Genomic DNA, 27,462 nt, shown 5'->3' on the forward strand with positions numbered 1-27,462 from the left:
AATATGGTATATCAAAGGATTTTCTCCTTTTATGAATAAACTACCTGAAAATAAGTGGACATATTTTCAAATCTATAAGATTGTGGATAGATCATTTTCACATAATTCATCAGGGACAAAAAGCACAAATAGTTTTTCCCCTTCCATTTCATCTGTCTTCTTTAATGATGCTGCTGGTATGAAAAAGTTGGAATGAAAGTGAAAACTACAATACTATCATTTGAATAGTTTACTGTTGAGTTACAGTATTTAATTCAGACATACTCTGGAAATTTGAGTCATATTACCATGTTTTTATTCAGACATTTTGAACTCTTTTCACATTTTTAAGAATTACCCTGTTTGGTAATCTTTCACTAGTGGTCAGCCTTCAGGTCAAAGGTTGGAAGAGATTAAAATAAAAAAAAACCACACCCTCATAAAACTCCAATCAGGTTGCACGCCAGCTGTAAAGAAAGTATTTTCCTGTTTCTAGGAGTGAATATCAGTCTTGTCTATTCAAGTAGAAGGCAGCAGTGTGGGTTTGAGTCTTGGAGCAGCAGAAATAGAGCAGAGAAGGTAAATATTATTTTATTACATAATATATTAATAAAAACAACTCCATCAGTAAATCTGTGAATGAATTAAATATCTTATAAGCTTCCGCAGTGAACTGTATGCAGTGGAAATATTTACCATCCCTGTTCTTTGGCAATAAGCTGAGTGGCATGGGAATCTGATCCTGAAATGCTTTTTGTGTGTGTGGTTGTCCAACAAAGAAGTCACAACAACAGTGTGTGTGAAAGAGTTGACTGGTGAAAGTAAATGTAATTTAAGCCATCATTTGTTTTACAATATCAGCATGATGATGAAGCTTTTAACTGGTAGTTGATAGTTCCTGCTGTGTCAGCAGAGGTGGATGGAAAAGCTTAGGGAGAAACGGGTTTGTGTACGAGTACAACTGTTGCACCTGGCTGGCCTGATATCTTTCTACACATCACTGTTGGAATGAGTTTTGTAGAAAGGTTATAACTCCTGTACTCCTGCATGTGAGTGACCACCCTCGACCAGCCCTTGTGCAGTGTCCATCAAGCTGAAAACTTCTGTAGAGCTTGTAGTGCAGTCTGAAGGGTAAAAGGAAGCTGACATTTTTTTAAATTGAAAAAAATAATGCAAGTAATAAAATAAAATTAGCAAGGGGGCTGATTGCATTCAGAAAGCAGGAAGCGGAAGAATCTTCAAGGTGACTGCAGCTCTGCTGGGTGAGAGCATATCATTCATTATGTGTTATTTTCTAATTTATGTAGTAGAATGAAGTTTGTTTTATCTTATGACCCAACTATTTTATCACATGGTTCTCTTCCACAGACATATCTGTAACCCAAGCACCCCAAGTGTAATGCTTCTGAGAAGCAAACTCTTCCCGAAGGCTCTGAATCAGAGATTGACAGGAGGTTACTAATCCTTTGCAGGTCCCCTCCGCACCCATCTATCAGAGTTTGCCTAGGAAGAATGCCACCCGCACTGTTGTTTAAGTGTAAACTTTCCTTTAATTACTAAGGCCTTGGCTACACTGGAGCTGTACAGCGCTGCAACTTGCTACGCTCAGGGGTGTGAAAGCCCCCCTCCCCCACCCGAGCGCAGCGAGTGCAGTGCTGTAAAGCGCCAGTGTAATCAGCGCCTGCAGCGCTGCACACTCACTTGCAGCCCTGCAAGCTATTCCCCTCGGAGAGGTGGAGTACTTGCAGCGCTGCGAGAGAGCTCTCGCAGCGCTGGCGGAGCGACTACACTCGTGCTTCACAGCGCTGCCGCAGCAGCGCTGTGAATTCTCAAGTGTAGCCAAGGCCTAAGGGAGAATGCAAAGGGAGGAAGGGAAGGGAGGGGAATAACAATAAAGCCTAAAGCCAACAAACACACAGGCAAGCACACAAGGTGGTTACTGGAGACCTTCTACCTTAACTCCTTCACCGGAGACACTGCAGGAAGATTGACTCTTATTTGAGCTGGATCAGATGCCTCCTCTGACAGGGACTGCTGCCCACGAGTTCAGGTGAGTGTCCCTGACACTAGTTTCCCACCCTAACCCCTTTGCGCCGTCCTGGCTGTAAGTAAGAGCTTACCTCTGAGTGTCTACAAAAACGATCTTTACGGTCCCAGTTCATATTAATAATGTCACAAAAATCATACAGGAGATGCCTTGTTTTCTCATTGGATGATGAGAAGGGACAGGACTCATCTCCTGGTTGGACATTTCAGCTCTGCCAGAAGTACAGGGAGAGGTGAAAGTAGGCCGGTACAGTCCAGTACGGCTTACCGGCAAGAGCCGTAAAGCTTCCCCAGCTCAGCCACCTGCACGGACGGAGGCTTTACAGTACCCTGCAAGACTTCCTCAGAGTGAGCTTTAGTGTCCGCATATCCAGCCACGGTGCAGCCCTGATTGTAAAAGGCGCTCCTGTCCCCTGCCCAGATGGCTGGAGCCTCCTGCACTGCTTCCTCCCAGGTGGACAATAAGAGGAAGGGAGACTGTAGTTCCAGCTGTGAAGTTGGCAGTGGGCATTCATGTTCCTGTCCTGTTTCTATTAAGGCGCATGGAAGAATTCCCAGCACCTTTTCTGTACTAAGTTCCCAATTAATAAGGCTTAGGGTCCATCCTGCTAAGCGTGGAGAAGACACGCGATCCTCGTTTATACACCCTGATATTACATACTTCACTGGTGTATGGCATGTCCTGATCACCACTGGGGCAGTTCCAGTTAAATAGTCCCAGTGGGCCAGAGACCATACCAGTGCCAGGACTTCCCGCTCACATGGGGTAAAATGCGCCTCCACTTCACTTAGTGTTTTAGATGCGTAGGCTATGGGTCTGAGGCCTCCACCCTGGCACTGCAGAAGCACAGCACCTAGACTTACAGGGGTAGTAGCTAGTTCCAGGTAGAACAGGGCTCCCCTCTGTGGGTGGGCTAGTGCCAGTGCGGCCGCTAGTGCTCGTTCAACCCGACAAAGGCCTCCTGTTCCTCCTTGCCCCATACCCATGGCTGGTCTTTCCTTAAAAGCCGATATAATGGCTTAGCTAACCCAGCATAATACTCAATGAATTCCCTTGAGAAGCCGGTTAGCCCTAAAAAGGACCATAAGGCTGAGACATCTTTTGGAATTGGTAATTTGGTGATTAACTCCACCCTTACTTTGTCTGGGGATTTCCCATCCTTGCCTAGAGTAATACTGAGGTAGGACACCATTTGGGCAGACAGTTGGATTTTTCCTGGATTTATTAGGAAGCCAGTCTGCTGGATGGTGCTAATGACCTCCTCCACTACTGTAAGATTTTCCTCCCTCATAGCCGTAGCCACTAGAATGTCATCAACATAACTCAGCACTTGGTGGTCGTGCTTCAAGGCTCTACACATAGCGTGCACCCGTCAGTGACATAGGGTGGGGCTATTGTGTAGCCCTTGAAGAAGGCATGTGAATGTTACCTGCCTATCCTCAAATGTGAATGCAAACTTATGTCTATCAGCTCCCTTATCGGAATACTAAAAAACACGTTTGCTAGATCGATAACACTAAACCATTTGGCTCCCTGGTTGATAGTGGCCATGATCTCTTGGTATTTGGCTACTACAGCTGACAAGCATGGGGTCACCCGATTTAACTCCCTGTAATCGATTGTTAATCGCCATGTAAAGCCATCACCCTTTCTGACTGGCCATATAGGGGCATTGCAGGGGCTATTAGTGGCAATTAACACTCCCTGTTCCTCTAAAGATTGTATTGCCTGGCGTATGCTGGGAACTGCTTTCACGGGGAAGCGATACTGTTTTTGTGGCCGTGGGTTAGGTCCAGGCACACTAGCCTCACCTTGGATCTGACCACACTGAAGCTTATGTTTGGCAAAAGCACAGGGGTATTTTTGTACCAGAGCCAACACATCAGATTCCAAGGGTGGAAAGGAACACCCCTCTATGGCCTTCATAGCCGCCATCCGGTGGGAGGCTGGCACTACCATTCCCCCTTGATCTTTATAACCTGCCTTCTGCAACAATAGGTTGGGCAGATCGACGACCACCTGCAATTTGCGCAACAGGTTGCTGCCTAAAATCCCAACACCACCCACCGAACATTTCCCAAAGGAACCTGTAGTTTGGAAAGGCCCTACAGAGCATTTTAATGGCTCTGTGAAGGATAGTCATTTTATCTCCCCCCGCATAGCCCTCAACGGTTTGTGTGAAGGCTACCCGGACAGAAGCCACATAGGGGTTCTGCTCCTGGCACAATAGTGACACTGCCGCCCCAATGTCCACCAACATAGTTTGTGTAAAAATAATCCCAGGCTTCCCGCAGATGTTTATGGCGGCAATTGGTTGGCCCCAGCCATCAAGTGTTAGTGGGGTGGAGGTTGGGCCACCATGGGAGCCGGGAGCTTGTCACAGCAGTGGCGGATGCGGATCTCCACCCAATGCCTGCTGTTGGTGGGCCACTAGTCTGCAATTTAGCTCAGGGGTGGGGAGTCCATCAATATCGGCCTTGCTCTCGTATGCGAGAAGTTGGTTCCACACCAGCCTTCTAAATTCCTTCCGGTTGGCATCGGAGGTTTGGCGGCGGCCTGTCCCAGGTGATTCTTTTTTTCCATACCGATTTTGTGGCCGGGTAGAGTAGCTACTTTGTTGCGTATTGGTAATAGGGCTGTTAAGGCCTTCCCCCTTACTGTTGGCCAGTGCTGCTACCTTTTTACTTCAGGGTCCACTGGGAAACGCTCCCCATTGGAGTTCATACCCCTCCCTCAGGCGCGACTCTAATTCCCTAAGAGAGAGCACCTGTGGATCTAAGTGCCCTACTGCTATTCTTAGTGCCGGATTTAACCCTTGCACTAGCGAATCTTTGAATTCCTGACAGTCACAGGTGGCCGCCCCTGCCATTAGATACAATACTTTCTTTCTTCCTACATAGCGTTTGCCTTTGCCTTTCTGAATAGAATCTGCCAATGAGGCTGCTATGTGGAAAGAAGAATTGAAACACACCAGTGTAAAGTGGGGACAGCAGCGGCATGGAGCTCAGGAGGAAGACTGGCATAGTCCTCTGGTTGCATACACTCTCTCAGCAACACTGACAAATCTCCCATGACCAAATCTGTCATAGCAGCTACCCTTGCCATCCAGTCGAGCGCTGTTTCCCTTGTGAGGTTGCCCAGGGACTTCCCCATCGCCCTCGCCTGTTCTGGAGAGAAGGTCTTACTCTCCTGTCTGGTCTCAGAGCTCTGGCCAAACTGTCCCTGCCTGGATATCACAGTAGTGGTGACAGGAGCGAGTGGCACAGCCTCCTTAGTTGGGTACAGCACATCAGGTGCAGGTTCAGATACTGCAGCAGGGGCTGTCGGAATTATCCCAACATCAGAGCTTCTATATTTGTTGTGGAGCCTTGTTCCTACTAATCCTTCTTCTTCCCTCTCACTTTCCGAGGAGCTGGATTCCTCGGGAAGTGGGTCCAGCTGCATAGGCCTTAAGATTCCCCTCGTCTGGGCTAAATTAGCTTTAAGCTTTTCTTCTTTCTTTTGGCAACTAGCATGATTAGATGCCTCACTCAGGCCCATCTGCATGGTTTTAATTAAGTGGCGTAACGCAGCCTGCATCTCCTCCAGCTGCACTGAGAGGGTTGCCACTTCCTGCCCTTTCATAGCCAACAGGTTCGCTTGGTCTTGTAGCTGGACCATTAGCCTTCCTACCTGGGTAGCCCCTGCTGACACTTGTTCCTGGAGCATCTCGTTCTTAAGAGACAACTTACCCAGTTCTGCCCCTCTTGCCTTAACCTGTGAATGGGCCTCTGCTGTTCGCCGTTCCTCTTCCCACACGGCTTTGCTTATGTAAGCAGAGTCAGGATGAGCTCTACCCTGACATCTGGTGGTGAATTATGGCGAGTGTGGAAAAGAACTCCAGGGGCTGATCTGGTTTACATAGGCACACCCACTCGCCTGGCACGAAACAACAGCAACTCAAAGTGGTTACTTTGGCTGGTGTGGGATCCCCAGTTTTCTCTGTTATTGGGGCAGGAAGAATAAAGTTTTGTTACCCTGATTCTGTAAATCAAGGCCAGTGGAACTGTTGGATGACAGAAGGACTGAGTGATCCTTCACCATTACCTAAGTAGCACTTGCTTGACAAGGGGCATGGGTTACAAAACCCAGTGAATGGAGAGAGGATGGGGATAGGTATTTGTATCTGATGGTATGCTCCCCTCTCCCCCCCCCCCCGGAATGAGGATTTGAAACACCAATTACACTACCTCCTCTCTTCACCGTTGAATGTCAGAGCTAACTAGTCTAGTTAATTCACTTTGGGCCAATGGTGCACTAGCACTGGGGCTCCCCTATGAGCTGAAATCACAAAAGAGCTAAAATCACGAGAGCTAAAGTTATTAAGAGCTGAGATCACTGAGTGCTGTGTTAACTAGTGGGGGAGCCCAAAGCTATATTGCTAAGCAGCTGGCGGAGCAATTTGTGGGGATGACTGGAGGAGTGGCGCGGAGCCTTGTGGGGCTGGTTGGAGCGGCCCAAGGAACGGCGAGCGGAGCTGTTTGCGGGGATGGCTGGAGCGGCTAACAGGTTGGTGAGCGGAGCGGAGCAGCTTGTGGGATGGCAGGAAGTGGACTGACTTGTGGTGAAGGCTGTGGCGGAACCCCACGGAGAGATGGCCAGCCGGCCTCGGATCACGTAAGGTGCCCCTTAACACCCTGTGTGCCCCCCTGTGACAATGCAGTTCTGGCGGAACCCAACTGAGAGTGCCAACTCAGGACAAATTGCTCAAATAGGGCAGTTACAGCCCAAGGCTGGGGTTTTTTCCACCTCTAAGGCAAACCAAACCAGCCAGACTAAGAGGACTTCGGTCTCACCCCACTGGCTAACCGCAAGTCTCACAAGCAATCTCTTTAGACACTCCAGTTTCCCAGTATTACCACCAGTGCCACTCGTTATGGGGACAAATGGTTATGAAAACCAATACCCCAATAAAAGAAAAAGGTTCTCCTGATCCCAAAGGACCAAGCCCCAGACCCAGGTCAATATACAAATCAGATCTTACCCACAAATCATGCTGTTGCCAATCCTTTAGAATCTAAAATCTAAAGGTTTATTCATAAAAGGAAAAAGATAGAGATGAGAGTTAGAATTGGTTAAATGGAATCAATTACATACAGTAATNGTTTTTTCCACCTCTAAGGCAAACCAAACCAGCCAGACTAAGGGTATGTCTACACTACGGGATTAATCCGAATTTAGATAATTCGGATTTGAGAAACAGGTTGTATAAAGTCGAAATGAGTGCGGCCACACTAGCACAGTAATTCGGTGGTGTGCGTCCAAGTACCGGGGCTAGCGTCGATTTCTGCACCGTTGCACTGTGGGTAGCAAATCCATAGCTATCCCATAGTTCCCGCAGTCTCCCGCGCCCATTGGGATTGTGGGTTAAGATCCCAGTGCCTGATGGGACAAAAAACATCGTCGCAGGTGGTTCTGGGTACAGTCTCACTTCCTCCCTCCCTCCCTCCCTGCATGAAAGCAACGGACGGCAGACAACCATTTTCGCGCCCTTTTTCCTGGGTGGGTGAACACTGCAGACTCCATACCACGGCAAGCATGGAGCCCGCTGAGGTCAAGACAGCACTCATGAATATTGCAAACACCTCGCGCGTTCTCGTGGAGTTTATGCTCAGCCAGGACCAGAAAAACGAGGAGAGGAGGCAGCGGCGGCGGCAGCATGATGAGGACATGGACACAGACACGGATACAGAATTCAGTGAAACCACAGGCCCCGGTGCTTTGGAGATCATGTTGTTAATGGGGCAGATTCTATCCATGGAACGCCGATTCTGGGCCCGGGAGACAAGCACAGACTGGTGGGACCGCATAGTGTTGCAGGTCTGGGACGATTCCCAGTGGCTGCGGAACTTTCGCATGCGTAAGGGCACTTTCATGGAACTTTGTGACTTGCTGTCCCCTGCCCTGAAACGCCAGAATACCAAGATGAGAGCAGCCCTCACAGTTGAGAAGCGCGTGGCGATAGCCCTGTGGAAGCTTGCAACGCCAGACAGCTACCGGTCAGTCGGGAATCAATCTGGAGTGGGCAAATCTACTGTGGGGGCTGCTGTGATGCAAGTAGCCAAAGCAATCACTCAGGTGCTGCTACGAAAGTTAGTGACTCTGGGAAATGTGCAGGCTATAGTGGATGGTTTTGCTGCAATGGGATTCCCTAACTGTGGTGGGGCAATAGACGGAACCCATATCCCTATCTTGGCACCGGAGCACCAAGCCACCGAGTACATAAACCGCAAGGGGTACTTTTCAATGGTGCTGCAAGCACTTGTGGATCACAAGGGACGTTTCACCAACATCAACGCGGGCTGGGCGGAAAGGGTTCATGACGCTCGCGTCTTCAGGAACACTACTCTGTTTAAAGGGCTGCAGCAAGGGACTTACTTTCCGGACCAGAAAATAACCGTTGGGGATGTTGAAATGCCCATAGTTATTCTTGGGGACCCAGCCTACCCCTTAATGCCATGGCTTATGAAGCCATACACAGGCAGCCTGGACAGGAGTCAGGAGCTGTTTAACTACAGGCTAAGCAAGTGCAGAATGGTGGTAGAATGTGCATTTGGCCGTTTAAAAGGCCGCTGGCGTTCATTATTGACTCGCTCTGACCTCAGCCAAAGAAATCTCCCCATTGTTATTTCTGCTTGCTGTGTGCTCCACAATCTCTGTGAAAGTAAGGGGGAGACCTTTATGGCGGGGTGGGAGGCTGAGGCAAATCGCCTGGCTGCTGATTACGCGCAGCCAGACACCAGGGCGATTAGAAGATCACACCATGAAGCGCTGTGCATCAGAGAAGCTTTGAAAACCAGTTTCATGGCTGGCCAGGCTACCGTGTGAAATATCTGTTTGTTTCTCCTTCATGAATACCCTCCCCCTTTACTGACTGATTTTCTGTAAGGAACCCACCCTGCCCCTTCCCCCAGCTTTCTTTCAAACCAAATAAAGTCACTATCATTTAAAAATCATTTATTCTTTATTAATAGATTAGAAAAAGAGGGAGGGAACCCGGGTGGTATTTGGGAGGAGGATTGCTGGGAAGGAAAAAGCCACAAAGAAAAGGTTAAAAAAATGACAGCCTTTTGCTTGGGCTGTCTACTGGGGTGGAATGGGAAGGTGTACGGAGCCTCCCCCCCCCGCGTTCTTACACGTCTGGGTGAGGAGGATACGGAACATGGGGAGGGGGGAGGGTGGAACAGGGGCTGAAGCGGCAGTCTGTTTTCCAGCAGCCGTTCCTGAACCTCCACCAGACGCCGGAGCAGCCCCAGCGTTGCATCCTTCATCCTCTGATCTTCCTGCCGCCATCTCTCATCTCGATTGTCTCTCCTCTCCTCACGTTGGTCCCTCCTCTCCTCACGTTGGTCCCTCCTGTCCTCACGTTCACTGACTTCTTTCCTATACTTTGAAACTGTTTCCTTCCACTCATTCAGATGAGCTCTGTCACTCCTGCTGGATTGCATAATTTCAGAAAACATGTCCTCCCGCGTCTTCTTCTTACGACGCCTTATCTGTGATAACCTTCGGGATGGAGGAGGGAGGCTTGAGGAATTTGCAGCTGCTGTAGGGAGGGGAAAAAAGAGAGAATTGTTTTAAAAGCTACATTTTGCAGAACAATGCTTATACTCTTTCACGGTGACCAACACTGTTCACATTACATAGCACATGTGATTTCTGTGCAAGGTCGCATTTTGCCTCTTAATGCTGAGTGCCTGTGACTTTGCTGCTAGAGATCAATCACAGGTCTGGGCAACAGAGGTTCACGTTCCAGCAACAGAATTCGGCTTGCATGCGGCCATGGTAAGCTTCAGCGCCGTCCGTGCTTTCCAACATACCAAGCATAGCTTGTAGAGTGCTGCAGAAGCCTGGCCAATCTCAGCCAGTTGGGGGGGGGGGGGGTGTGGTGGTGCTTGTCTGGGCCCCTTCAGGCAAGTAGAGTGCTGCGGTTTTTCTGTTAACATTCAGCAGCACCAGAAAACAAACTAACCCTGCAGGAAGATCCCTGCAGGCACCAAACTACCCCCCCCCCCGCCGCCGACCCCCCCCCCCTCTCCATGAATTCTCTGGGATGATCACGGTACCCTCCCCCCACCGCGTGGCTGGTAACAGGGAAGATCCCTGCTAGCCAAACGCGAAAAACTCAGGGCCAATTTCCCATCTGCGCTTGGCTAACTGCAGGGAAGGATTTATTTTCCGCCACAGGCAAACAGCCCAGTAGGAACGGCCACCTCTGTCCCCTTAATTAAGTTCCCGTATTTCAACCAGGTTACCAGGAGTGATATCACTCTCCTGAGGATTACACAACAAGATAAAGAACGGATGTTGCTTGAATGCCAGCAAACACCGGGACCATACGCTGCCAGGCTTTGTCAGGCAATGATACCAGATTACTTGCTGCAAGCATGGCGTGGTCAAGTGTCCTACCATGGAGGAGGGAATAAAGATGCACTGCCCAGAAACCTTCTGGCAAGGCTTTCGGAGTACCTCCAGGAGAGCTTCATTGAGATGTCCCTGGAGGATTTCCGCTCCATCCCCATACACGTTAACAGACTTTTCCAGTAGCTACAGACTTTTCCAGTAGCTGAACTGACCGCGAATGCAAAGTCAGGCAAAGTAATCATTAAAAACCGTTTGCTTTTAAAACAAGTTTTATATTTTAAAAGGTAAACTCACCTGAGGTCCCTTCCATGGGGTCAGAGTCTTGGGTACTGGCTTGGGAGGGTTGGGAGGGTACTTCAGTCAGGGTGAGAAAAAGATCCTGGCTGTTGGGGAGAAGGGAGTGCTGTGTGCTCTCTGCAAGCTCATCCTCCTCCTCCTCCTCCTCCTCCTCTACCCCCTCGGCAGAATCCTCAGGCGTCGAGACTATCCCCGACCCAGAATCCATGAACAAAGGTGGGGTAGTGGTGGCAGCCCCCCCTAGAATTGCATGCAGCTCGGCGTAGTAGCGGCATGTCCGTGGCTCTGACCCGGAGCGACCGTTTGCCTCCTTTGTTTTTTGATAGGCTTGTCTGAGCTCCTTGACCTTCACGTGGCACTGCTCAGAGTCCCTATTGTGGCCTCTCTCCATCATGCCCTTGGAAATTTTTTCAAAAGTTTTTGCATTTCATCTTTTAGAACGAAGTTCTGCAAGCACTGAATCCTCTCCCCATACAGCGATCAGATCCAGTACCTCCCTCACGGTCCATGCTGGTGCTCTTTTTCGATTATCAGCCTGCATGGTTACCTGTGCTGATGAGGTATCTGTGGTCACCTGTGCTCTCCACGCTGGGCAAACAGGAAATGAAGTTCAAATGTTCGCGGGGCTTTTCCTGTCTACCTGGCCAGTGCATCCGAGTTCGGATTGCTGTCCAGAGCGGTCACAATGATGCACTGTGGGATAGCTCCCGGAGGCCAATACCATCGAATTGTGGCCACACTAACCCTAATTCGAATTGCTAAAATCGATTTTGGCGCTACTCCGCTCGTTGGGGTGGAGTACAGAAATCGATTTAAAGGGCCCTTTACAGCGAATTAAATGGCGTCGTTGTGTGGACGGTTACAGGGTTAATTCGAATTAAAGCTGATAAATCCGAATTAAAGTCGTAGTGTAGACCAGGCCTTAGAGGACTTCGGTCTCACCCCACTGGCTAACCACAAGTCTCACAAGCAATCTCCTTAGACACTCCAGTTTCCCAGTATTACCACCAGTGCCACTCGTTATGGGGACAAATGGTTATGAAAACCAATACCCCAATAAAAGAAAAAGGTTCTCCTGATCCCAAAGGACCAAACCCCAGACCCAGGTCAATATACAAATCAGATCTTACCCACAAATCACGCTGTTGCCAATCTTTAGATCTAAAATCTAAAGGTTTATTCATAAAAGGAAAAAGATGGAGATGAGAGTTAGAATTGGTTAAATGGAATCAATTACATACAGTAATGGCAAAGTTCTTGGTTCAGGCTTGCAGCAGCAATGGAATAAACTGCAGGTTCAAATCAAGTCTCTGGAGTACATCCCCCGCTGGGATGGGTCCTCAGTCCTTTGTTCAAAGCTTCAGCTTGTAGCAAAGTTCCTCCAGAGGTATGAAGCAGGACTGAAGACAAGATGGAGATGAGGCATCAACCTTATATAGTCTTTTTCAGGTGTAAGAACACCTCTTTGTTCTTACTGTGGAAAATTACAGCAAAATGGAGTCTGGAGTCACATGGGCAAGTTCGTGCATACTTTGCTGAGTCTCAAGGCATATTTGCCTTCTCTCAATGGGTCCATTGTATAGCTGATGGTCCTTAATGGGCCATCAAGCAGGCTAGGCAGAGCTAACACCAGTTTGTCTTGGATGTCACCCAGCAGCATAGCATAAGTTTGAAATACAGACAGTATAGGGCCAATATTTATAACTTCAACTACAAAATTGATACACACATATAGACAGCATAATCATAACCAGTAAACCATAACCTTGTCTTAGACACCCCATTTGACCCCCTTTATACAAGATTTGCGTGCCACTACAGGACCTTGGTTGCAACAATGATCTATATGGTCCCAGATTATATCAATAACGTCACACACACACCCCCTTTTACTCTGGGGCTGCACTGACCAGGGACAGAGACTTTGGGGTCTGTTGGACTTTTGGGACTTTGGGTGGTTGCTGGACCCAAGAGACTTTGGGGGTGTTGGACTTTGGGGACTCTGGGTGATTTTTGGGTTGCTGGATTCAAGAACCAACAGGAAAGGACACAGCCCAATTTGCTGGGGTGGGTTTTTTGCTCATGGTTTGTGTTATGAATCCTGTTTGTGGTGTTTTTCCAATTTAATGCTGATGTTGTTTACCTCATGTTATTAAACATTTTCTGTTACACTCAGACTCCATGCTTGCGAGAGGGGAAGTATTGCCTCTAAGAGGCACCCAGGGGGTGGTATGTAATTGTCCCAGGTCACTGGGTGGGGGCTCGAGCCGGTTTTGCATTGCGTTATTGGAACGGAACCCCTAAATACAGAACCCGGCCCTTGTTGCTGCCAACTTAGATGGGCAGAAGGGTTACATTTAATTCCTCCGCGACGGAGAGGAGGCTGAACAGCGGTGCTTGTTTACGTTCCCTGTGGGATGGCATAGGTGGACCTTGTGTGAAACCCGCCCATAGGGTTTGGAAGGAGCTCCAGGCCTCCCTGCCTTGAAACACTCCATCCTTCCAGGGATTGCTACCCTTTGTTACAGCTCGGATAGCCATCTTTATTGGTGACTCCAACTCACTACTGGGAGACCTACCCGCTCCCAGACAACTTGTCCACGCATACATCTTAATGTTTACTATGTGATCAAGTTCTACTGTATTATAGTATTACAGCCCAGGGATACACTTCCCTCCCCACCAGGAATAAGTCACCTGCGGTTGGAATGTACGCCGGAGAAAGCTGTTTCCTGCCTTCTATCCTGTGGGGAAATCTGAGGGAAATCAGGAGTGCCTGTCCCCTCAAACTGTGCCTCTCTACTTTAGTGGCACTTAGGCGCCCCCCCTTGTTGCGGCTCTTGCACTGGACCAATTCACCTGGTCCTGCAGGATGCGCTTTCCCAACCAGCTAGTGGTCCCTTCTAAGACCGTCTGTCCACGGAACATGGAGCCCTGGGTAGCTAATTCAGCATTCTCTGTCCGGCAGCCCACCCCTCCTGGTCTCTTACCAAGCAAAGGGCCAGAACCCAATTCTGCTATAGCGGATCGTCTCCAATCTATGACCCTGCGGTGCACGCACCGTTATGGGGACTCCACAGCCAGATTGAGCCCAGAGTGCCAGCACGGAGGCTCCCCTCTGTGCATTGGTGCCTTCAATCTGTTTCTCTGCTGCTGGCCTTCGTAGCCTGCCCCAGCGGACACAACGGCTCACTAGCCACGAGCTGCCTCACCACCACCACCAACCCCAAATCTCCTTTGCGTAGGGGGGAATAGGTATACACTTTCTCTGGGACTCACACACACCAGCACGCCACTCTTAGACCTTCTACCTTAACTCCTTCACCGGCGACACTGCAGGACGATTGACTCTTATTTGAGCTGGATCAGACGCCTCCTCCGACAGGGACTGCTGCCGAGTTCAGGTGAGTGTCCCTGACACTAGTTTCCCACCCTAACCCCTTTGCGCCGTCCTGGCTGCAAGTAAGAGCCTACCTCTGAGTGTCTGCAAAAATGATCTTTATGGTCCCAGTTCATATTAATAATGTCACAAAAATCATACAGGAGATGCCTTGTTTTCTCATTGGATGATGGGAAGGGACAGGACTCATCTCCTGGTTGGACATTTCAACTCTGCCAGAAGTACAGGGAGAGGTGAAAGTAGGCCGGTACAGTCCAGTACGGCTTACTGGCAAGAGCCGTAAAGCTTCCCCAGACCAGCAATTTATAAGGTCCCTGGGCTCCTGGCAGTGGCCTGAGTCTCTGGCCCTTTAAGTAGGCTGCCGGAGCCCTGGGGTAGTGGCAGCGATTTAAAGGGCACATGGATTTAAAGGCCATGCCCCTTCCCCCTGAGGCCCCATCCCTTCTGGTTGAGGCCCTGCCCCTGCTCAGGACCCTGGCCCTGTGTACCAGTAAGTCCCTTAAGTTACTTTCACCCCTGAGTACAGGTCACTTTCTGATTGGGCTGCATCAGCTTTGAGAAGAAAAAGGTCACTCCATCCAACAGCAAATGTATAAAACACCCTGTGTTGTTCAACTTGTTGCTCCTTAAAGCTGAAACAGCTGGATGAGAGAGATTGTGAGCAGGACTGTCATCTCCTGGCCAGTGACTGCACCTCCTGCTTGGTAACAACTAATGGCATGACTACACTACAAACTTACGTTGGTATACAGCCACTGCAGTAATTGCTGTGTTTTTTTATGTCCAAGCTACCCTCCTTCTGTCCGTGGGGCACGTCCTTACCAGGAGTGCTTGCAGTAAATTAAGAGGGGCAGTGTGGAGGTCTGAGAGCACTGGGCTTTCAGCTCCAGAGGGAGCTCCCTGCTGGGAACCCGTCTGCCACTCTGGTTCCCAGATCCCCACTCTGAGGCCAGCTGCTTGCCGGGCTCCCAGCTCCCTGCTCCGAGCCCAGCTGCTGCCTAGAGTCCTTGCTCCTCGCTGGCTGCCATCTGGGGAACAGGGAGTTGGGAGCAGGGAACCGAGGGGCCAGACAGCAGCTGGGCTCCCAGTGGAGAGTCAGGAGCCCAGGTGGCAGCCTGGTTGGGAGGTGGGAGCCAGGGGGCAGCTGGTCTCCTAGCGGGGAGCCCTGGTGGCAGCCTGGCTGGGAACAGGAAGTCAGGAGCCCGAGTGGCAGCCTGGCTCAGTGTGGAGAGTGGGGAACCTGGGCAGCAGCCCGGTTCAGAGCAGGAAGCCCAGGCGACAGCTGGGCTCCAGCTGGAGCCCCACACCTGCCGTGGGGTGAAAGGCTAAGCTGTGAGCGGGGCGTTGGATTTACAGCAAGGAGCCTACCAGCCTTTCTTGTCAAAGCTGTGAAATTGACAAGAATAACAGCCAGAAGCGGATGTAAGTAACACATTGCTACATAGACTCTGCATCGCCCTAACTACACCAACATAAGCCCGATGCCTCTTATGGAGGTGGAGTTATTAGGTCAGTGTAGTAGGGTACTTAGGCCTAGTCTACACTACGATTTTAGGTCGAATTTAGCAGCGTTAAATCAAATTAAGCCTGGACACGTTCACACGACGAAGCCCTTTTTTTCTACTTAAAGGGCCCTTTAAATTGATTTCTTTACTCCACCTCTGATGAGGGGATTAGTGCTGAAATCGGCCTTTCTGGGTCGGATTTGGGGTAGTGTGGATGGAATTCAACGGTATTGGCCTCCAGGAACTATCCCAGAGTGCTTCATTGTGACTGCTCTGGACAGCACTCTCAACTCAGATGCACTGACCAGGTAGACAGGAAAAGCCCCGCGAACTTTTGAATTTCATTTCCTGTTTGCCCAGAGTGGAGATCCCAGGTGATGACCATGCAGAGCTCATCAGCACAGGTAACCCTGATGGTGTCCCAGGATCACAAAAGAGCTCCAGCATGGACCGAATGGGAGGTACGGGATTTGCTCACCATGTGGGGAGACGAATCAGTGCTAGCTGAACTCCGTTGCAGTAAATGAAATGCCAAAACATTAGAAAAAGTCTCAAAGGGCATGAAGGACAGAGGCCATAACGGGGACGCACAGCAGTGCCGCGTGAAAATTAAGGAGCTAAGGCAAGCCTACCACAAAGCCAGAGAGGCAAACGGAAGGTCCGGGGCAGAGCCGCAGACATGCTGCTTCTACGCGGAGCTGCATGCCATGCTAGGGGGTGCAGCCACCACTACCCCAACCCTGTGCTTTGACTCCATCAATGGAGAATCACGCAACACGGAAGCAGGTTTGGGGGACGAGGAAGATGATGATGATGATGAAGACAATGAAGATAACTCACAGCAAGGAAGCAGAGAAACCGGTTTCCCCAACAGCCAGGATATGTTTGTCACCCTGGACCTGGAACCAGTAACCCCCGAACTCACCCAAGGCGTGCTCCCAGACCCTGAGGGCACACAAGGAACCTCTGGTGAGTGTTCCTTTGTAAATATTACACATGGTTTAAAAGCAAGCGTGTTTAATGATTAATGATTAATTTGCCCTGGCAATCACGACCAGTACAGCTACTAGAAAAGTCTGTTAACGTGTATAGGGATGTAGCGGAAATCCTCCAGCGACATCTCCAGAAAGCTCTCCTTCATGTACTCCCAAAGCCTTTGCAAAAGGTTTCTGGGGAGGGCTGCCTTATCCCGTCCACCATGGTAGGACACTTTAGCACGCCAGGCCAGTAGCACATAGTCTGGAATCATTGCATAACAAAGCATGACCAAAGTATGGTCCTGGTGTTTGCTGGCATGCGGACAACATCCATTTCTTATCTCTCTTTGTTATCCTAAGGAGAGTGATATCATTCACGGTCACCTGGTTGAAATGGGGTGATCTTATTAAGGGGACATTCAGAGGTGCCCGTTCCTGCTCGGCTGAACAGAAATATTCCCCGCTGTTAGCCACATGGTGGGGAGGAGGGGTGAAGTGATCATCCCAGAGAATTGGGTGTGGGAGGGGGGAGAGGGGTTAGTTGGGTTTGTGCAGCCCCTCCTTTTACATTGCAAACCTATTTTAAATGGCTAACCCAACGGGTGCTTGGTATGGGAAATGAGGGCGCTGCTGTTTGAAACCATTCCCACATGTTATGAAGGTTAAAAAAGCCATTGTTCTCTAAAATGTGTCTTTTTAACCACCTCTCCCTTTTCCTCCACCAGCTGAAAATGTTTCTCCTTCGCAGAGGCTAGTGAAGATTAGAAGGAGAAAATGGTGGACTCGGGACGATATGTTCTCGGAGCTCCGGATGTCCTCCCATGCTGACAGAGCACAGCAGAATGCGTGGAGGCAGACAATGTCAGAGTGCAGAAAAGCACAATAGGAACGAGAGGAGAGGTGGCGGGCTGAATCGTGGGCTGAAGAGAGCAAGTGGCGGGCTGAAGAGGATAGGTGGCATCAGCTTGCTGAAAGAAGGCAAGAGTCGATGCTCCGGCTGCTGGAGCATCAAACTGATATGCTCCAGTGTATGGTTGAGCTGCAGGAAAGGCAGCAGGAGCAGAGACCGCCACTACAGCCCCTGTGTAACCAACAGCCCTCCTCCCCAAGTTCCGCAGCCTCCTCACCCAGATGCCCAAGAACGCAGTGGGGGGGCCTCTGGCCACCCAGTCACTCCACCCCAGATGATTGCCCGAGCATCAGAAGGCTGGCCTTCAATAAGTGTTAAAGTTTTAAAGTTTTAAAGTGCAGTGTGTCCTTGTCCTTCCCTCCTCTCCCATCCCTCCTGGGCTACCTTGGCAGTTATCCCCCTATTTGTGTGATGAATTAATAAAGAATGCATGAATGTGATGTAACAATGACTTTATTGCCTCTGCAAGCGGTGCTCGAAGGGTGGAGGGGAGGGTGGTTAGCTTACAGGGAAGTAGAGTGACCCGGGTGGGGAGGGGGGATTCATCAAGGAGAAACAAACAGAAGTTTCACACCGTAGCCTGGCCAGTCATGAAACTGGTTTTCAAAGCTTCTCTGATGCGCATCGCGCCCTGCTGTGCTCTTCTAACCGCCCTGGTGTCTGGCTGCTCGTAATCAGCGGCCAGGCGATTTGCCTCAACCTCCCACCTCGCCATAAATGTCTCCCCCTTACTCTCACAGATATTGTGGAGTGCACAGCAAGCAGCAATAACAATGGGGATATTGGTTTGGCTGAGGTCTATCCGTGTCAGTAAACTGCTCCAGCGCGCGTTTAAACGTCCAAATGCGCATTCAACCATCATTCTGCACTTTCTCAGCCTGTAGTTGAACAGGTCCTGACTACTGTCCAGGCTGCCTGTGTACAGCTTCATGAGCCATGGCATTAAAGGGTAGGCTGGGTCCCCAAGGATAACGATAGGCATTTCAACATCCCCAACGGTTATTTTCTAGTCCGGGAAAAAAGTCCCTTCCTCCAGCTTTCGAAACAGACCAGAGTGCCTGAAGATGCGAGCATCATGTACCTTTCCCGGCCATCCCACGTTGATGTTAGTGAAACATCCCTTGTGATCCACCAGGGCTTGCAGCAGCATTGAAAAGTACCCCTTGCGGTTTACGTACTGGCTGCCGTGGTGCCCCGATGACAAGATAGGGATATGGGTTCCGTCTATCGCCCCACCACAGTTTGGGAATCCCATTGCAGCAAAGCCATCCACTATGACCTTCACGTTTCCCAGAGTCACTACCCTTGATATCAGCAGCTCTTTGATTGCGTTGGCTACTGGGATCACAGCAGCCCCCACAGTAGATTTACCCACTCCAAATTGATTCCCGACTGACCAGTAGCTGTCTGGCGTTGCAAGCTTCCACAGGGCTATCGCCACTCCCTTCTCAACTGTGAGGGCTGCTCTCATCCTGGTATTCTGGCGCTTCAGGGCAGGGGAAAGCAACTCACAACGTTCCATGAAAGTGCCCTTACGCATGCGAAAGTTTCGCAGCCACTGGGAATCGTCCCACACCTGCAACACGATGCAGTCCCACCAGTCTGTGCTTGTTTCCCAGGCCCAGAATCGGCGTTCCACGGCATGAACCTGCCCCATTAACACCATGATTTGCACATTGCTGGGTCCCGTACTTTGTAAGAGGTCTATGTCCAAGTCTATTTCTTCATCACTCTCGTCGCCATGCTGCAGTCGCCTCCTCGCCTGGTTTTGCCTTGGCAGGTTCTGGCTCTGCATATACTCCAGGACAATGCGCCTGGTGTTCATAGTGCTCATAATTGCCGCGGTGATCTGAGCGGGCTCCATGATCCCAGTGCTATGGCGTCTGGGCTCAAAAAAGCCACGAAAGGGAGGGAGGGGCGACTGACGAGTGATGACATGGCTTACAGGGAATTAAAATCAACAAAGGTACCTGTGCATCAGGGAGAAACACAAACACATACACAAACACAAACAACTGTCACACAGAATGGCCCCCCCAAAGATTGAACTCAAAACCCTGGGTTTAGCAGGCCGTTGATTTCATGGAAGGAGGGGGAAGCAAATGAATACAGAAGAAATCTGGTCCATCTATCTTTTACCTCTTAGGCTGGCAGCAGATGGTACAGCATGACTGATAGCCATCGGCATCTTCTGGGTGCTTGGCAGAAAATGCTGCATTGCGACTGTTAGCCGTCATCGTCAAGACGGTGCAATAGGACTGCTGGCAGGACTGAGTCTTCAAGAGACAAAACATGTCTGCCCAGGCGCCTCTGACCGAACTCACTGAGGAGTACGACGATGACGGATACCAGTCGTAATACACCATCTACTGCCAAAAGGCAATTAGCTGCTGCTGTGTAGCAATGCAGTACCACGTCTGCCGGCACCCAGATGACATATGGTGACGGTGAGCTGAGCTGAGTGGGCTTCATGCTTGCCGTGGTATGTCGTCTGGACAGGTAACCCAGGAAAAAAGGCGCGAAACGATTGGCTTTCACGGAGTGGGGGGTTGGGGGGAGGGGCATAATGACATGTTTTTGCCTCATCAGGCATTGGGATCTCAACCCAGAATACCAATGGGTGGCGGAGACTGCGGGAACTGTGGGATAGCTACCCACAGTGCAACGCTCCGGAAGTCGACGCTAGCCTTGGTACTGTGGACGCAGTCCACCGTCTTAATGCACTTAGAGCATTTTATGTGGGGACACACACAATCGACTGTATAAAAATGTTTTCTACACAACTGACTTCTATAAATTCGACCTAATTTCGTAGTGTAGACATACCCTTACACTGGTGGGAGCAAGGCTGTAGTCTGTACACTGACATAATTAGTTTGACATAAGCTCATAGGCGCCAACTCTGTGGGTGCTCTGGGGTTGGAGAAAAAAAATATATCAGGTGCTCAGCACCCACCGGCAGCCCCAATCAGCCCTCCCGCCTGCTGTGGATCAGCTGTTCAGTGGAATGCAGCAGGCACTGGGGGAGGAGTAGAGGTGGGGTGGGGGCAGAGGAAGGGCGAGGGTTTGGGGGAAGCGATGGAGTTGGGGTCGAGCACCCCCCGGGAACTTCGGATGTCAGGGCTTCTGCATAAGCCGCCTTACGTGGAGCCTAACTCTGTCATGTAGGCCAGGCCTAAGTCATGTCACTGAACTCGCATGTGCAATTATTCATATTGAGCCTTGTATGTTGTCTAGTGACACTAACAAGGGCTTTTTTCCCCCCACATACTTACTCTTCTTTGTTAGTTGTATACCACAAAAAAAGACATCTATTATTGGAAAGCCTTAAAGAGAGAGACCTGGGTGTCAATTCACTTAATCTGGTAAACTACATGGAGATTTCCTAAAACCTGTTCCAACTCAAATACTGTACCAGACATATGAGGTGAAATCCTCTAGAAGGTTATTTTACTCCCATTTCATTGTCTCTCTACTCTCTGTTGGAAGGATGCAGCCAATGTGCTCCACTGGCTCATATATGGCATGAGTCACTGATTTACAGGTGAAGAACCTTATAAAATATAGTGGCCAAAAATAAAATTATAAAAAAAAACTCTTGAGAGAACATAAACTTCCTCTCCCTCCCTCCTATTTTGCTGAACATACGTTACTAGACAAGAGGGACTGGGAGAAATATATTAAACAGGGAAATAGGAGAGAGAGAATCAGAAATAATATGATGGGGTCAACAAAATACCAGCCACAAAATTAATTGGAATGCAACCTCATTACTCTGGTTGTGCACAAGGACTAAGTCATAGCTCATAGAAAGCACTGGACTTTGTGGTGAGCTCCTTGAGTAGCTCTGATCTTAAGTGCCCATTTACATGGATTCTGTGAAGTTAGATAATTCGTTAAAGCAATATTGGTGCCTAACAATACCAGACACTTGTACAAGTAAATAACTCAAAGACAATGTATTACACAGCACTTTTAGCTGCAAAAGATATTCTGTTCTCATGCCAGTCCCTAAAAGTGCCATTTCTGTACTGTCATTCAGTTTGCTGTTTTTGTTAATATACATTTTGGTATCAAAAAGGGATCTGTTTTGTTTATATTGTACTGAAATTTTTGTCCTAAATTATATAAAATTATGTTTTCTAACCTGCAGATTCTTGACATTGGAGTGAAACTGAGTTAACAATGGAGCCATCAGAAGAATTTGTGTTCAAACATAAAGGATTTTATTTCCAACCAGACCTTGTTACACCTGAATACATAGATTCACTGGAGGATTTTGAAATCAGAGACAGTGATGTATTTATTGTTACTTATCCAAAATCAGGTAAGACTGATTGCTTGATTTCCTTTAGGAAAATCATATCTGACTTTTGTCTGAAACCTTAATTGACCCTCCCCTTCCTCCCCCCTCCCCACCGTGCGAATTGAGCATCATTATGACCTATTTTTGGTGGTAGCAGTTTAAAATCTTTTACCTGCCAACATTTTATTGGAGACATTATCTCAGTTTCATCCCTATGTTTAAGCAATGGCAGAAGGTTAAAGCTTTAAAGGTAATCTGCAAAGTATAGTGGACCTGGGCAAATATAGCCAAAAGCTATTCAAAAATATGTATTATAATAAACCACATCTATTTGTTTCCGTAGTAGACAACTAGTTTTATTCACCTTTGTGTAAACATGTATGTCAGCAATATTTTGGAAATAATAAGTTCATGGAATGGGACGGTGGTGTGAATGCTCAGACTAATTAATTTGGACACAAATACAAAACCTCAGACTCCACCGAGACAGCCATCTCTATTTCCAAAAAATAAAGGACAATCTTCTAAACACCCCTGCCCCTCCAGATCGATCCCAGTCCTGTCACAGACTATTCAAGCAGAACTACCAACTACATGTACTCAGGTGATCAGCATTTTTGTTCTCAGACTTCGCAGTGATATATTTTCTTAAAACAAGAATAGCACCTCTTCCAGCCTATGAGGTTTGAGAATTACTTGCAGCTGAAGTTATAATATAGCAGAACCAACTCCTCTGTGACAAGCTCAGAGAGAAGGACTCTTTACCTCATTGTATACTAAACATTGTAACACAGCTTTTGACACTGACCAATTCTGGTCACTAAAGAACCCTTGGACCTTCCGAATAGAGAATTCCTTGTATCGCTGAGATGTCATGTAACATGCACAGAAAGGACAGACCAGTGTGAGCCTTCTCCATGAGGCCTGAAGTAGCACTGGTGTTCTTCCACTGCGGGGGTGGAATAGGGGTACTTAAAAACTCTCAGAACAACAGTATACAGGGTGCTTTGGATAGGGCCAGTGAATCCACTGGCTATTACTGTAATGGACAGTCATGCTGCAGCACTGAGGCTACATAAGAGGGTGAAAAATAGTCTGTAGTAATTAGGGTGACCAGACAGCAAATGTGAAAAATTGGGTCGGGGTAATAGGAGCCCATTTTTAAAAAAGCCCCAAAAATCGATCGACCAGCACATAGATAGATACAGGTTATTTAATACTAAAATGTACAAAAGTATAATGCTGTTTGGATTCCCATTCCTGCTATATTACGTACTGCCTTTAAGACAAATTTTTGTACTTCATGTATAATGTAAAATGAGACACATCTTTGAAGAGGTTTGTGATTATGGCAGATTGTTACATGACATTACAAATAAAATTAGCGTTAAAGCTGTTTCAAATAAGGCTATTTTCTTTCCCAGGGACTGTGTGGACTCAGAATATTTTGTGCTTGATTTATCATGAAGGCCATCGAGATGGAACAGAAAATATGGAAATAAAATACAGAGTCCCATGGCTGGAGTATAATATATATAATATGGATTATGTCCATCGTCCATCACCTCGTCTCTTTACAACTCACCTGCCTTACTATTTAGTTCCAAGAGATCTGAGGAACAGGAGAGCAAAAGTAGGTGATACTATTTTTACAATTTAATTAACATTATCCAGAAAAACTTGCAGCTTTCACCAATAAATCAGGGTCAGAGATTCGCACTGAGCTCTCTCTCATGGAGATGACTGCCTTGACCTGCTGTGTTGCTTTCCTTAATCTAAACAGACAGTCATTCACACCGAAGGTGTTCAGTTCTGGCCTGTGAGAATTGCCTTGTGGGAGCGAAGCCAATCTCTTAGATTGCTACCCGGATCTCCCATGAAAGGTGGCATGTGCTGTGCACCCACTTCCCCCAGGAGACTCCCTTCCCAGTCACCCTTGCAGCTTCCTTATCTCTGTTGCAGTAACACCTCTAAAAATATCTCTAGCTGCAATTTTTTTTGAAAGAGCAGTAAATTCATGCTTACAACGATTCTAGTCGAAGGATATGTTTTTCACTGAAATACTTTATCAATGTACCAAACACAATGCACACAAATAAATCTGTTGTTGACTTAACAGTGTTGGTATTTAAAAAGAACTCAAAATCAAATTAATTTATTAAAGTTTAAATTCTTTTCAGATGGTACATCTGCAACTGCACTCCCTATTAATTTTTGTCCTGTTTATTATCACATTTCCCATGATTTTTAAATGTTTTTGCTCCTCTCTTGCTGTGTGAAAGACCCATGTAAACAACTGGAAATAACTTGAAGACCTGATTCTAAGTACACTTACTCATGTTCCTAACCTTACAACAGTGAGTAATCCCATTGAGGTCAATGGTACTATCACATGTAGACAGTTATGCATGTGCATGAGGATCGGTTAAGGAAGCGCAATAATTCCACGAAATGTACAGAAAATGCTGGCAAAGAATCCCATTCACTTAAATCAGGATAAACTATTTACTAAAGTACTTATTCTTTTCAGATACAATGATTTTAGTGTTACTTGCAGAAATAGCAAATAAAAACACAGATTTTTAGGTCAATTGTGTCCCTTTAATACAGGGGTAGGCAAATGTTTTGGCCCGAGGGCCGCATCGGGGTTGCAAAACTGTATGGAGGACTGGGTAGAGAAGGCTGTGCCTCCCCAAACAGCCTGGCTCCCTGCCCCCATCCGCACCCTCCCACTTCGTGCCCCCTGACTCCCTCCCTCAGAATCCCTGACCCATCCAACCCCCCCTTCTCCTTGTCCCCTGACCGCCCCCTGCCAGGACCCCCCGCCACTAACTGCCCCTTGGGGCCCCACCCCCTATCCAACCCCACCTGTTCCCCGTCCCCGACCACCTCCCCCAGAACTTCCACCCCATCCAACCGCCTCCCCCCATCCCCTGACAGGCCCCATGCCTATCCAACACCCGCCCCATTCCCTGTCCCCTGACCGCACCCCCAGAACCTCCGCCCCATCCAACTGCCCCCTGCTTCCTGTCCCCTGACTGCCCCGCAGGACCTCTTGTCTGTTATCCAACCTCCCTGCCCCCTTACCATGCCGCTTTAGAGCAGCAGGACTGGAAGCCGCACCGCCTGGCCGGAGCCAACCGCGCTACCCGTGCAGCAGCATAACTGTCGGGGATGGGGGACGGCAGGGGACGGGACGGGGACTAGCCTCCCCGGCCAGTAGCTCAAGTGCCGGGCAGGATGGTCCTGCGGGCTAGATGTAGCTCCTGGGCCGTAGCTTGCCCACCTATGCTTTAATATATCTGAGACTGTCACTCTTTTTACCTTGCAGGTTATTTATGTAGCCAGAAACCCGAAGGATGTTGCGGTTTCCTATTTTCATTTTTCCAACCTTTCAGTCACACTTGAGACAATACCAGATTTTAATATTTTTCTGGAGAGGTTTTTAGCTGGGAAAGGTAAGTTTCATTTACTGCTAAAAGGCTAAGTCCTGCTCACTGACCACAGCCTGAATAAACTATCTGAGTGGGTAAATTACGTAGAAGATGGAGCTGGTCAAAATCCTGGCCCCCACCTCACCACCTGGGGTCTAAGGTTGCAGTGAATACAGTATTATTCACAGCTCACAATAGAGATTTTGTGCAAAGGTAGTCCAGGGGAGCTGCACAGGCACATGCATTGCACCAATAAAGTGCAAGTTGCCTCGTGTATCTCAATTGGTTGTTCACTCTGAAAACTAACAATGAAGATTTCAATACATTTCAACTCCACTTAGGTGCTCAGATAACACAGGTGAGGGGATGAGGATGAGTGCTATGCAGAAAACACACACAAGTAGTTTTCTATTAATTTTCTGGTTTAGTAGTTTTCCACAACTATTATGCCTATCCCACAATCCCAAACCACTACTTATACCTTCCAAGGAGCCAAAAGACTCAGCTGTAACCTATCTAGCTCCTGAGTTCTCTCTTAATATCTCTGACAATAGTAAAATAAATTCTACACATTCTTCTATTATGGTAATTAGTGAGACTGTCTCATCTGCATAGGATCTTTTGGGCCTGAATCCAGCCTCTTCTCCCCTAAGCTTTGAATCCACTGCCTCTTTTGTCCTGTGTAGAATCACACTACAGATGATTTCCCCTACAACAGAGAGTAGTGTGACTCCTCTCCAGTTATTGCCGTCAGTGAGATCACCCTTTTTAGGTACTCTGCCAACGATTCCATGTTTTCACTAGTCAGGAGGAGTCTCTTCTCCCCAGAATTTAGAACAGTTCTGTCATTTTTATAAGGGTAATCGGGTCAAGTTCTTTTAGCTTTTCTGCTGCTATTTGATCATCACCTGCCATTTTGTTGTTTTGCAGCTTCTTTATTGCAGCCTGTATTGCTGACATCTCTGTTGCATCAATGTTAATGCCAAGTAGATAATGTTCACATGTTCCATCAATATCTGGTGTTGAGCTGGGGCTGAGTCTGTTGTGGACTTGTCTGAAATGCTCTGCCCATCTGTCGTTCTGTTACACCTCAGTTGTAAGCCTTTTTTCATCTTGGCTTTTTCTTGGCCCATTTCCTGTTTGAAATGTCCACACGTTTCACTGCGTTGTCTGCTTTCTTGTATTTTTCCTTTGCTTTTTGCAGTATTTCGTTTGTCTTAGCGTTCAGGAGTTTTCCTTTCAGTGCTTTTCTTTCCTTGTTGAGATGCGACGTCTCTTGGCTTATCCAATCCTTGCTCTGTGTGTGCTGATACCAGGCTGTGACTGCTACAGCTTGAATCACGTTGTCTCAGACCACTGTGCGGTTTTCTTCAGGTCCAATCTCTATCTCACCTCCCTTACCTCTGTCAGCACCCCAGATCTGTTCCAAAGTTCACACTGGAATTTCTCAGAGCACACTTTTGTTTTCAGTTTTATATTATTGATTTCTTTGCTGCGTTCTGTTTAAAGTTGGGCTTTCTCAGTTTTAATTTCAGTTTGGCAATGCAAAGATTTTGGATGCTCATCTGTCATCTGTGGCTTGATGTGCCCTTGCATCTTGGACAGATGACCTGAATCTCAAACTGATGTCGATGCAATTGATTTCTTTTTTTTTGTTTTGCCATCTGTCAAATTCCCTGGTTCTTTGTGTATGTCTCTAGAAGGGAACAGGATGTTTGCAGGAACTAAGTCAGACCCGAAGCACAATTCAGTGAATTCCAGGTTTCCTTCATTATTGATATCATTGACTTTCAAAAGGTAGTTGACAGCCTGCATAGGCATGCATTGTGGAATATTCTTCAGACCTGCGAAATTCCAGACAAACCCATCAACACCATACTGGCTGTGACGAACTGGGACTGTTCTTACTGTGATCTTTGAAGGCTGACAGGGGAGTGTGGCTAGGATAGTCTGCATTGGGGGATGGGAGACTGATCGAGGGAGAATACCTGAGCATGTAACATGAGAACCCAGGAAGGGGTTAGAGGCCAGGTGACACCTCTGCCCGGGAAACTGAACAAAGGCTGTGGGAGGGGCCACTGAAGGCAGAGTCTGGGAAGCTGGCTGGTGAGGTGGCTGGGAAGCAGAGAGGGCTCTGACCTCCCAAGGGGGCTGGGGTGCCCGAGGACCCCAAGATGGACCTAACTGAGGGGGATCCTGTGGTC

The 27,462-nt window shown here is 48.2% G+C and overlaps 1 protein-coding gene across 4 annotated transcripts in view; it reads left to right on the forward strand.

Annotated features, from left to right (window-relative positions):
• Positions 1-27,462, forward strand: part of LOC117875004 (amine sulfotransferase-like) — a 95,555-nt gene that overhangs the window by 51,480 nt on the left and 16,613 nt on the right. For 2 of the 4 annotated variants that reach the window (XM_034765815.1, XM_034765813.1), the window contains 4 exons: positions 21,672-21,845; positions 23,249-23,457; positions 25,156-25,282; positions 27,135-27,143. In XM_034765815.1, the coding sequence (XP_034621706.1) occupies positions 21,704-21,845; positions 23,249-23,457; positions 25,156-25,282; positions 27,135-27,143 (487 nt within the window). In that variant the 5' untranslated portion in view covers positions 21,672-21,703. Of the gene's footprint in view, positions 1-463; positions 559-21,671; positions 21,846-23,248; positions 23,458-25,155; positions 25,283-27,134; positions 27,144-27,462 lie in introns of those variants that run through there. The other 2 variants (XM_034765816.1, XM_034765814.1) reach the window with 2 other exon arrangements.

The sequence above is a fragment of the Trachemys scripta genome, chromosome 3 (assembly GCF_013100865.1).
Source record: "Trachemys scripta elegans isolate TJP31775 chromosome 3, CAS_Tse_1.0, whole genome shotgun sequence".
In the NCBI taxonomy this organism is placed as follows: domain Eukaryota; kingdom Metazoa; phylum Chordata; order Testudines; family Emydidae; genus Trachemys; species Trachemys scripta.